Source organism: Coturnix japonica, chromosome 31 (assembly GCF_054131305.1).
Source record: "Coturnix japonica strain WE chromosome 31, WE-NBRP24, whole genome shotgun sequence".
Lineage (NCBI taxonomy): Eukaryota > Metazoa > Chordata > Aves > Galliformes > Phasianidae > Coturnix > Coturnix japonica.
The window spans coordinates 3248416-3260436 of NC_140693.1; the positions used below are offsets into that span (position 1 = coordinate 3248416).

The 12021-nt window shown below is 49.3% G+C and overlaps 1 protein-coding gene and 1 long non-coding RNA gene across 2 annotated transcripts; both read left to right on the top strand.

Annotated features, from left to right (window-relative positions):
• Positions 1 to 289: 289 nt before the first annotated feature.
• LOC146755631 (uncharacterized) lies at positions 290 to 4235 on the top strand. The gene is made up of 3 exons (XR_014937953.1): positions 290 to 387; positions 2275 to 2459; positions 3939 to 4235. It is a non-coding gene; the product is annotated as an uncharacterized LOC146755631 (long non-coding RNA).
• Positions 4236 to 9625: 5390 nt separating this feature from the next.
• LOC146755632 (fibrous sheath-interacting protein 2-like) lies at positions 9626 to 11804 on the top strand. The gene is made up of 3 exons (XM_085525343.1): positions 9626 to 10807; positions 11068 to 11193; positions 11520 to 11804. Exons 1-3 carry the CDS (start codon positions 10736 to 10738, stop codon positions 11802 to 11804), a joined length of 483 nt encoding a protein of 160 aa, XP_085381469.1. The 5' UTR covers positions 9626 to 10735.
• The last annotated feature ends 217 nt before the right edge of the window (positions 11805 to 12021 follow it).

Below are 12021 nucleotides of genomic sequence, written 5' to 3' on the forward strand. Positions count from 1 at the left end.
TGCTGGAACAGGGCAGAGCTGAGCCTGCAACTGCAGCCTCCTTTGCACAGCCCAGCTCTCAGAGGGTGAGACAGTTGTGCTTCCTGAGCAGCTCAGGGACGTTGTGGACAGAAGCAGCCGAGTCCAAAGTTCCTGGTGTGAAGTGCTCCGAACATCGGGCTCTCTGGGCGAGCTCCCGGCTGACAGCACTGCTCCCCTCTGCCCTCGCCCGGGCCTGCTGGGAGCTGCAGGGCCTGCTGGGAGCTGCAGGCCCCGCAGGAACTACCACTCCCAGGATGCTGTGCGGCAGCACCGGGCGCCGCCATGACAGTGCTGTGTGCAGTGCTGTGCAGGGCTGGGCCTGTGGGCTCAGGGCACCGGGTGCTCCTTCCCTGAGCCTGCCAGGAGGTAAGGCACCGTGAGGGTGGTTTGGGGGAGACCAAAAGACGTAGAGAGGACGTAGGTGGGACATGGAGGTGAGATAGATGGGGCATGAACTGGATCTAGAGAGAGGGGTGAGAAGGCAAGGTGGATATCCGACAGGTGGGGACAGGGGCCTGTACAGGTCAAGGGCCAAGTCCAGCTCGGCAAGCACAGCAACATGTCGGGGACGCCGGGCTGCGGCTGGGGATGGAGCAGAGCAAGATGGAGAAAGGGGGGAACATTCAGGGAGCGAAGAAATCTCCAAGTGGGGCTTTCTCCATAGCTCAGCCTGCAGCGCAGCCACACGACCTAGGCAGGCCTCAGACTGGGATCCTGCTGCTGGGTGCTGCAGGGTGCAGCCTGGCTCAGTCCTCTCTGCACCTGGGGACTGATGGCTGTGTCTGGGATGGCAGTGAGCCTCCTCCACTCCAGGCTGAGCCACTCAGCTCTCCCAGAATCCCCGTCCATCCCCCTTTCTCATCCCTCCATTCCCACGCAGAACTGACTGAGGAGGGGAGGGATGGGTCCAATGGTGGTGGCAGATCTGGGACACTGCCCTTTCTGCTGCCCTTTCACATTGCCCTGAAGGTGGGCCCGGGGGCCTGGGGAGGTGGGCTTTGTAACTGAAGGAACGGCCGCAGGCAGGCAGAAATATGGCAAAGACATGTAATCATTGAACGTAGCAAACAGTCAAGAAATGACAGTATTCCCAACCATTTCCCATCCTAACAATCCGTTCTGATCCCACCCCCTCAAACTCCCACCCCCAATCAACTTCCCTCCCTCTGCCAAAAACCTCCCAGCCCCCTGTTGTAATCCAAGAAGAATGGCAGCAGCCATGGATCAAGAGAAGGACTTGACAGAGCAGCAGCTGTGGAGCAGGATAAAGAGCAAACCGTGTTGGTGGTGGATGCGGCAGGCAGTGCCAGCAGGGCGTCCCCTGCTTCAAAGTGCACCTTTCCTCTCTCACCCACCACACATTCTCTCCTGCATTCAGGGTCTGAGGGATTTCTTCCAGTTGTACTCCATATCCGCATGGCCAGTGCGTGATACAGAGCCCAAGTGGAACACCTGCTTGGAAAATGAAATCAACTCCCCCATTCAGTTCTATGAGCGTGTGCCTTCCTCTCAAGTGATGCGTGGTCATATTTGAAAAATCCAAATTAGTTGGATATAAGAGAGGTAATAGCATCATAACCGAGCATTACTAATACATTCAATGATTATTGCCGCAGATTCCAGCACCATTTGTAACATCAGACCCCATTGGATTCACATCCAATCTATTAACATAGTAGAAGCACAAGATAACCTGGATAATGCCTAATAACTCTGGTTCCTGAGACAGTAGTTGGCGAACCTGAAGGCAAAAGGTCAGCGCGCTAGGACAAACAGCCAGACAGCAGTATGGTTAAATATGGCTGCGTCCATCGACTGCCCGAAAAGCCATGCTTTTATAGCAGACAGACGAGGGCATTTAAAAACCACAGACACCAATTGGAGGAAAGCTACCGCAATAACAACCCTAAAACCCCCGTTGAAAGCCCCGAGCTACTCATTCTTTTCCTAGAGGTGTCCTTGGTTCTCATGCTGTTTCTCCCTCCACAGCTGCTGCTCTGTGAAGCCCTTCTCTTGATGCATGGCTGCTGCTCTGTAAAATTCTTCTGGTATTACAACGGCCCCCCAGATTCCCACCCCAATAATTCCTTCCTCCAAATTGCAACACTGAATTTCAGAGTGTAACATTATCAGAGTACAATTTCTCCCCCAGAATTGCCACCGCACCAAGTTCCCTCCTCATCTCCCTTTCTGCTCTTCTCGTCTGCGCGTCTTCCTTACTTTCACCCTGTCCTTTTTCTTCTGGTGATGGAGATCTTCAGGCTGGAGGAGCTCTTGTCTTGCTGCAGCCACCCCAGCATCCCTTGCCAGCTGTGCTGTGCCCAAACTCATCCTCGCTGATCCATGCCAGCCGATCATCAATGTCAGCCATGTCCTCTGGGCTGCCTGCGCTTGTTGTCACTGCTGGAACAGCAGTCTGGAAAAGGCAATCTGGAAAAGTAAGTTCTTTGTACTTGAAAACTTCTCAGTTCCTTCTGATCTCGATATACAAAGTAGTTCCAAGTCCCTGTAGCTTTTGTGTTTTCTTTTGCAGAAGGATTCTGTGATTCTGTGTGATTCTGTGATCTTTGAGATCCTTTTCAACCCAGGCCATTCTATGACTGTACAGTTCCATACTGGAACAAATATAAAATGCTAACCATGTAAAACATGGAGTCAAACCTGTGTGATTTGTCCACACCAGGAGGTGATTAGAAAACAATTTGTAAGCTACAAAGCTGCTTGCTGGAAAGGAAGAGAAAATAAAACTACAAGAAACAGGGAAAACATTTCTTCCTGAAAATAGGAAGAATAATGGACCTGCCATGAAATTTGGGTGAAGCTGCCTGATTTTATGAAGCTATTCACATTATTTTCTTGGTGCTGTGTTTCCCAGATGAGTGGTTTCTGGCTGTGCTGCAGCACCAGTCTGCATGTGAACATCAACTCTACTCTCCATCTGGGAAGATTAAGACTTCACTTCTCCCACCAGCACCACTGAATTACAGTTACTCAGTGATTAAACAAAGGAATCCTTAAAGAAGGGTTTACAGCTGTCCTGTTATCTGAAGTGCTTGGGGCATTCTGATGCTATTAAGCTCTATGTATTAACAAGTTAAAAAAGAAAAGGTAGGCATCTGATTGTTGTGACAGTTTCTATGTGATTTGGAAAGCTGTACCACCCAACCACTCCTTCTATTTGATGGAGGTGACAAAGCTCAGTTTAATTTCTGACTGCTGTTTAAATTCTGAAGCTCGAGCTGTTTCCTGGAGCAGAAAAAGCTCGGAAGCTGTCCCTCCTACAAGCAGGCACCTCTGAGCAAAATATGATATCTCAGTTTCTGATGGTAAGGTCAGGAGATCTGATTCCAGCACCTAGCTTTCGGCTTCATGCTATGTTAGTGGGACCTTTGGCATCTAGCACTTAATGATCTTGAAGGTTTCTTCCAACCCAAGCCCTCCCATGATCCTATGATTCTGTGATTTCACTCAGGTTTATTAAGATGAGATGAGTTCTCCTAAATGCACTGTTCTCCATATGATTATATTTGGAGTCTTAAATTATAATTGGGTGACTTAAACCAGACACCAAACTTTCTGATGGCCAAAATGAAATGAAATCAATCCTTGACTGTGTCAGTAGTCTGTAACTAGAGCCCATCAGGTAATTCCCAGCCTCCTGCCTGTATCAGTGGCTGCACACAGTGAAAAAGTCTGATGGGATTTTAACCTCTAAAATGTTCCAAAGCAACCAGAGGGTCAATATATTCACTATGCAAATACCTGCAGGAATAAGCTTGTCATGTATGTCCTCAGGTAGCACAGTAGTTAATGGTGGGACTCAGTAGGTCATGCTGAAAGTTGAGTCTGCTGATCTTGAAGGTCTTTTCCAGCCTACATGACCTTATGCTAATATTTCTGTATTTATTTCTGTTCAGCTCCCAGAAAACCTCCCACCCAGCCCCCAGCTGACCCCGTGGTGGAAAATAAAACAGAAACCTCAGTGATGCTGGCATGGACCCCTCCGAAGATGCACCGCCCCATTCCAATCAATGGCTACGTCGTGGAATGCAAGAAACTAACTGGCTTCACCTGGGTGAGGTGCCACGAGTCTCATGTCCCCGTCCCAGAGTTCACGGTGAGCAATCTGTCTGAAGAGGCTGATGATCAGTTCCGAGTGTCTGCAGTCAATGCGCATGGACAGAGCCCGTCTCTGGAATTCCCAGGGAGCGTGCACCTTGGTAAGCACAAAAACCCCAGTGGAAATGGGTCAGTGTGTGCTGAGAAGCTGTGTTGGTTCCCTAAAGATGCTTCCTTTGACTTTAAGGAAAGCAGTGCATTAACACACCAAAGGCTTTCCCTTATTCCTAGTTCTCCTATCTCCTATCAACCTCCAGCTACCACTAAAGTGATACAAGTTATGTTTCTGTGACAGGGACATGAATATCCTTATCTTTTGATATCTCATATGTGCAAGATCTGTAACAGATCTTAAGCATAGAAGTGCTTCTTCCAGCACTCATGCAAAGGGAGAAGTAGAAATGTCCCTATGATTTAATCTTCCATCTCTAAATGAGATACCAGACTTGCATCTAAAGAGCATTAAGACATACATGTTGTTCTTCCTCAGAACCAGTCCTGGTTGTGAAATCCCCCCTAACAACTGGTGAAGCTGTACCTGGAGGGGATGCCATGTTTACTATTGACCTTACAACAACGTGTTGCGGCACTTGGTACCTCAGTGGTAAAGTCTTACAGGAAAGCGAGACCTGGATCATCAAGAGAACCCAAACTACTCACAGCCTAATCATAAAGAACGTCACCAAGAACGAGGATGGAGCAGAAGTGAAATTTGTTGCCAAAAATGTTGATGTCAGCACCAAGATGAGAGTGAGAGGTATTTGCTTTGATCCTTCTCCTTTCCTCTTACAGTCAAGGCATAGTTGCTGTGATCTGATGATTAGAACTGGGGCTGCAGGCATTCACTGACTGTACCAAATACCTGAAATTGCATCCCATGGACTGACGTGAGTCCTGGTAATGACCTAAACATGATAGCACTGAGTGTAGGGTAAGCCAATCTACCCAGCTGCTTGGTATCTGAACCAGATTGCTCCATGCCAGCTGATGAATGTCTGCAGTTCACAGCTCTTGGCCAGTGCATTCAGTCACCAGGTTTACCACTGCATCACCATAGAGCAGTACTTTCAGCTCCAGGTTCAGACAGCCTTTCTGATTGCACTGGAATAGTTTAGAAGTAGGGGAGCAATCATTCCAATAATATCACTATCAATCAGCTTTGCATGACAAAATAAAACAAATAAAGATTCATTATGGGAGGAGCTGTTTGTCATTGGGTGGAAACCTCCGCAGAAGCATGTTTAGAGCATTATTAATCAGTAGAAGGAGATGTTTGGTTGATTTTTACTTAGTAAATCCGGCAAGAAGAACAAATTAAATATCTTGAATTGCTCAGCACTGACCCAGTTATGAGTGCAGGAACAGAAGGTGATACTTTTTCAGAGATCTTGCAGCAAACATTGACCACGTTAGCCTGATATAAATTGAAATAACGAGGCCTTTGCTCCTGACAGGTGCTGCAGTGAGATTTACCAAGAAGAGCAAAGATGTAGAAAAGATCTCTGCTCCGCTGCGTGAGGAAGCCAAACTGCAGGCTGAGCTTTCAGACACAGGTGCTACTGTGGAGTGGATGAAGGATGGGAAGGAGCTCAAGGCCAGTGAAAAATAGGAACTGCACATTGTGGGGAAGAAACACACCCTGAAAATTCACAGCGTCTCCATGGATGATGCTGCAAGTTATCAGTGCATCTGTGAGGGGGATAAAATGCTCTATCAGCTTTCAGTGAAAGGTATGTGACAGTCTGGGCTGTCCTCTTCCTGCCCAGGGCCAGCAGACTGCATTCACCTGACTCCCCGACAGTCCAGCTGTTGTCAGACAGCATCTGGGGTGTTTTCAGTGGCTGTTTAGACTTGAACTGGCCAATCTGCTTTGTAGAGCCATTTGATTTCTGTGTTCTGTCCTGTGATTCGTCCCCAAGATATAGAGGAAATCAAGGGAAAGATAGGAAAAAGAGCATCCCAGTCTTCCTGTTCTTCTCCCAGGGTGGCCACGAGAGATGATGTAAACAGCTCTTTTTGTAGCAGTGATCCCAAATGTAGAAGAGACCTGTGAAGAGTCACAGGGATGTTTACTTAGCTGTCATTCCATGGTGGGCTTTTTCTTGCACAGATGTAGAGAGAAACTTAACTTTCCCACGCAGGTCTCTGTTTTGCTGCAGGGTGTAGGTCTGATCTCTGAGATCCACACGCTGGGCCTTGATTGCAATAAATGAGAGCCCTTTGTTTTCTCCAGTGGAAGACTTTCCATTTCTGCAGTACCCTCTGCAGATGACACAAATGCAAATGCACCTTCTTCCCAGCAACAATTGCCTTTTTTTTTTCACACTGAGTATGCATGAGGCTCTTCATCATATTCTGCTGGCTTGTCACCCTTGTTGATCCATGGAGAAACAACAAAGCCCTAGAGTAGTGTATGCACTTTGGCATTGGAGAGCTTACTTAATTGCTTCTTCTCAAAGAACAAACTCCAGAGAGACATGGAGACAGCTCCAAACAGAACTGAATAATGGGACTAAATTGATGGAGAGCAGAACTTCCTGCCAAGGCTTGTCAGCTAGTCTTAATTTTGCTTTTCTTCTCTCAGTCATGTTAGCATAATATTTCATACTGGCAGGTCTGCCCCCAGAATTAACTGAATTAGCTGATGGACGTTTCCATGTGCTTTGCACTGTAATGTGACTATCAAATGAGTAATCAATGCTGTTATTTTAAAACCTGTGTTGGCAAGCTGTAAGACAAACAACTGCTGTTGGTAGCTTGGTTACTGCAGAATCAGCTTTCGTGTATCTCATAGATAGGGAAGAGACCCTTAAGGGTCAGCTAGTTGGACTGCCTGGCAATGAACAGGGGCACCGCAGCTCCATCAGGTGCTCTGAGCCCTGTCCAGCCTGACTTTGAACATCCTCAGGCTCACCAATCTTATACCCATGCCACACACTCGCAGTATTTCACCATTCAGCATCGCCACTTGTATCTTCTCTTGCTGTAAACCAGAGCTAGCTGGTAAATCATCTGCTGTGCGGGTCAGCTGTGTCTCTCCCATGGGCATCACGTGGCTGCTGGGAGGCTCTGAAGAGCTGCAGCCAGAGGTGTGTCACCCGCTGGGCCTCGTGCCCAAAGGAGCCCACAGGAAAGTGTTATTGCAGTTTGTCATGCACTGCACTGCCATGAGACTTGACGTGCCAGACATCCTCTGACACGTGACCTCCTGCATCCAGGCAGGACATCTGAGACGTCTCCTTCAGCCTGACGTGGCTGCAGTTTCACACTGGTTTTACTAAGGAAGGAGAAGGCACGTGGATGAAACTCTTTTCCTGCTCTTCCTGGCATTAGCTCATAGTACAAGTAAAGCACTGTCAGGTCAAGCCTGGAGGAGTAATGCTTGTCACTGACATGTTCATGTTCAGGGTGGAGCTGGAGGGTAAAATAACACAAGAAATTGTCATTGAAATTCAATATCTGTGAAATTCAGCTGGCTGCATTCACAGAACCTGGCGTTAAGATCTGTTTTCTGGTTTCTATCTTGAGCCTATTTTCCATAACCCAGTCCTCATTTATGAACTGAAGCTCTACTGAAAGCCTTTCGCTGTGTATGCTCATGCTGCAGCGCAGCGCTTGTGACCTTTAACAGCACATTCACATTCCTCTGATCACAGGATCCTTAAGGTTGATTAAGACCCTCTAGTCCGACTGCTCACCCATCACTACCATGATGCTCACCATCAGCTAGCTAAAAACTCAGCAGAGATGATAGATCAAGCACAACACTGGATTTGGGATGGCTAGAGATTCCTAAGATACTGAAGGATTGCTTGCAGGTGGTGTTGGCTCAGGTATTCACCCTGCATCCCACCTCCTGTTCTGTTTGGTTGAGAATCATGCATTCTGCAATTTCACTTTGTAATTCAAAGACCCTGGGTTTATCTGTTGAAAAACTGATCTAAAACAAGCCAAGAAGACTCCGTTGGAACTGGTTGATGCAGAACAAAGGACATCCCCAAAGGACAAGTTGCACTGTTTGATGAACATTATTGGATGAGAGCTAAGCTAAGATTTAAAAAGTTCTGGGGCTGTCTCTGAGCATCAGATACAGAGGAAGCCTGCATGATTCCCTGAGAATGGATACCTCCTACTTTGGTGTAGGGTTAAGGGAACACTAGCAGTAACTCCTATCACAAAATGTCACATGGCTCAGACAAAAAAGCCATCAAGAGGGCTTAATAAGGAGCACCAAATGGTCACAAGATGGTCTTAGGGCAGGGAAGTAATCTATCTATGTGATATTGATTGATGCTGTTAGTTCTTAACAGCTTGACTCTAGAGGGACTGTTCTTCTTTGGTCACCTAGTTTTAAAAGAATAGATGGCTCCTGTCTATTACAATTTTTAAGGCATTATTTGTTCACTGATGCCATAAATGTGCCTGGCATAGCAATTGGCCTTGGTATATTCAGCTCGGCGTCCAGTCGGATCTTGAATATCTCCACAGAAGGAGACTCCACCACCTCCCTGGGCAGCCTGTTCCAGTGCTACGTCACCCTCACCGTAAAGAAGTTCTTCCGCATCTTCGTGCAGAACTTCCAATGCTGAAGTTTCATCCCATTACCCCTAGTCCTGTCCCTACACATTACTGAAAAGAGACCAGCCACGCCACTATGGCACCCACACCTCAGGTATTTATAAACCTGGATCAAATCCCCTCTCAGCCTTCCCTTCTCAAGGCTAAACAGACCCAGCTCGCTAAATCTCTCCTCATAGGGGAAATGCTCCAGGCCCTTCACCATCTTAGTGGCCCTCCGCTGGACTCTTTCCAAGAGATCCCTGTCTTTTTTGTACTGGGGAGCCCAGAACTGGACACAGCACTCCAGAGGAGGCCTCACCGGGGCAGAGTAGAGGAGGAGGATCACCTCCCTCGACCCGCTGGCCATGCTCTTTTTAATACACCCCAGGATGCCATTGGCCTTTTTGGCCACAAGGGCACACTGCTGGCTCATGGTCAATCTGTCGTCCACCAGGATGCCCAGGTCCCACTCAGCAGAGCCCCTCTCCAGCAGCTCTTCCCCCAGCCTGTACTGGTGCATGCAATTATTTCTCCCTAGGTGCAAGACTCTACACTTGCTTTTGTTAAACCTCATCTGGTTTCTTACTGCTCAGCTCTCCAGCCTGTCCAGGTCTCTCTGAATGGCAGCACAGCCTTCAGGTGTGTCAGCCAATCCTCCCAACTTCGTGTCATCAGCAAACTTGCTGAGGGTGGTCACTATCCCCTCATCAAGGTCGTTGATGAAGATGTTGAACAAGACCGGACCCAGCACAGACCCCTGGGGGACGCCGCTAGTTACAGGCCTCCAGCCAGATTCCGCACCACCAACGACAACCCTCTGCACTCGGCCAGTCAGCCAATTCTCGACCCACTTCACCGTCCACTCATCTATCCCATACTTCCTCAGCTTTGTTATAAGGATGTCAAGGGGGACAGCATCAAAAGCCTTACAGAAATCAAGGTAGACTACATCTACCGCTCTCCCCCTGTCCACCCAGCTAGTGACATCTTCATAAAAGGCCTACAGGTTGGTCGAGCACGACCTCCCCTTGGTGAACCCATGCTGAGTACTCCTGATAACCTCCTTTTCTCCCAGTTGTCTGGAGATGGCATCCAGCACAAGCTGTTCCATCACCTTCCCTGGGACAGAGGTGAGGCTGACTGGCCTATAATTACCCGGGTCCTCCTTCTTGCCATTTTGAAGACAGGAGTGACACTGGCCGTCCTCCAGTCTTCAGGCACCTCCCCAGTTCTCCAAGACCTCTGACAGATTACAGAGAGCGGCTCAGCAACGACCTCCAGCAGCTCCCTCAGCACCTGTGGATGCACCCCATCAGGTCCCAAGGATTTATGGACCTTAATGTTTCCTAGGCACTCACAGACCACCTCTTCCCTGACTAAAGGGAAATCTCCCATTCCCCACACTCTCTCATTAACCTCCAGGGCCTGGGATTCCGGAGGGAGAGCCCTTTCACTAAAGACAGAAGCAAAAAAGGCGTTCACTATTTCCACCTCCTCAGCATCCCTCCTCTCCCTGGAAGCACTCAAGGCCAGGCTGGATGTGTTGTGAGCAACCTGGTCTACAGCGAGGTGTCCCTGTCTATAGCAGGTTGGAACGAGGTGATCTTAAGGGTCCCTTCCAACACAAACCATTCTAAGATTCTAGGACAGAAAAACAGGCCAGCTCTCCCACATTGTTTCAGTGTCATTTACTTATAAAACAAGCTCTGGGACAACCCGAGAAGGTATTTGTTCCACGTGCAGCATCACCTGTGATAGAAACCAAGGAAGCCTACAGCAGGCCTCAGGACTCAGCAAGCCTTTTTGGCTCAAAGCAGGGCCAGCTGGAGCAGCTTACCACGAGTGCACCCAGAAGGGCCTCCATGCAGCTGCAGGCTTGCCGCATGTCATTGCATGTCATTGTGATGCAACAGTGGGTGAGCGTGACATAAAGCTGCAGGCTGGAACTCCGGCTGGGGTGGCCTCAGTTCGCTGCTGCTGGAGCGAGAGGTGGTAGCGGAGGGTTGCAGCTCTCAGAGAGTTCCTACCAGGAGCCATGGAGTGCTGTTGCAGTGCTGGATTCCGAAATCCAGATGAATTTCTGAGCAGAGCGGGGAAGAGCGGAAAGGTGAGCGCTGCTACATCAAGAGAGGGCTGAGTGCAGTAGCCTGGGGTATGCAGGGCTGCTCTGGGGCTGTAGATGCTCTCCAGAGGCTGAGGGACACTTCTCCTCATGCTGGTGCTGGAGAAGGCTTGCAGGGAATCGCACCTCTCTGCACATCCCAGCATCGGTTACAGAAGTGGGGAGGGAGCTGCCAAAGGGAGCGGAGGTGGGCTGGAGAGGGGAATGGAGTGTCTGAGTGTCCAAGCGTGTCTTTGTCTTTCTAGCTCCGACCCAGAGGACAGGAAGTTGGAGCAGGAGGTAGCTGGCTGTTGGACCTTCCACTTGGGGTTAAAATCCCTGTGCAGCCCGGCACCAAGCTCCTTTTCGCCAGGAGAAAGCTGGGGGAAAAGGTGAGAGGAGTAAGGAAGCGTCAAAAAGGGCTCTTGTTTCCTGGGGTTGCCGCCATGCCAAGGAGGCCTTGTGTTGGGATGCCAATCCCATGTGTTGGGATGCTGGGGCCAGGCACCCATCAGGCACAGAAATGTGGAGACCGGGTCGTTCCTGGAGGAGGGTGCAACCCTCTGCTCTCCCTCTTGGAGGACTTAGGAAAACCCAGACACGACTGTTTGGGAAAGAGGCAAGAGGCCAGCCTGTGGGTGTGAGCAGCTTGGAAGTGTCTCTGTTTCTTTGCTGCTCTCTCCTTCCCCATTCACACTCTACAACACATCTCTTCCAGCTCCACCAGCCTTCTCCTCAGTTTGACCTGAGAGATCCGTACAGTCGCAGTCTGTGCACAGAGTACAACAGCCTGCATGACCCGCATCTGCGGGAGTTCCACAACCGCAAAAACAACCTGCGGAACCTGAAGAAACGGGGCTTGGTCACCGAGGATGGCGACGTAAGTTTGGCTGTTGGGCTGACCAACATGGGTCTCCTCAGGAGGGCTTTCCAGTCTGCCAGGCAGGGGCCTGACACTACAGCCATCTGTCATTGTCTCTTCTGTAGGTTGTCTGCACTCTGAAGGAGTTCAACGAGTACAGGCAGTACCTGACCAGGCTGAAGCTGGAGAAAAAGCAAGCAAAGAGGCGAGAAGAGGTAGGCAAAGCCCAGTATTGGTAGGCACGTGTCAGCAGCATGGCACTGAGGGCACGGGCTTTACTTGATGGATCTGAGGGAGATGGGGAAAGCAGAAAAGGTGAGGGGCGGGCTGGTGGTCTAGGCATTGAGGCATGGAAAGG

Excerpts from the sequence above, each read along its gene's own strand:
- LOC146755632 (XM_085525343.1), top strand. The coding sequence starts at position 10,736 with ATGGAGTGCTGTTGCAGTGCTGGATTCCGAAATCCAGATGAATTTCTG. Across the intron at positions 10,808-11,067 it reads GAGCGGGGAAGAGCGGAAAG|CTCCGACCCAGAGGACAGGA; the intron begins GTGAGCGCTGCT and ends TTGTCTTTCTAG. Across the intron at positions 11,194-11,519 it reads GGAGAAAGCTGGGGGAAAAG|CTCCACCAGCCTTCTCCTCA; the intron begins GTGAGAGGAGTA and ends CATCTCTTCCAG.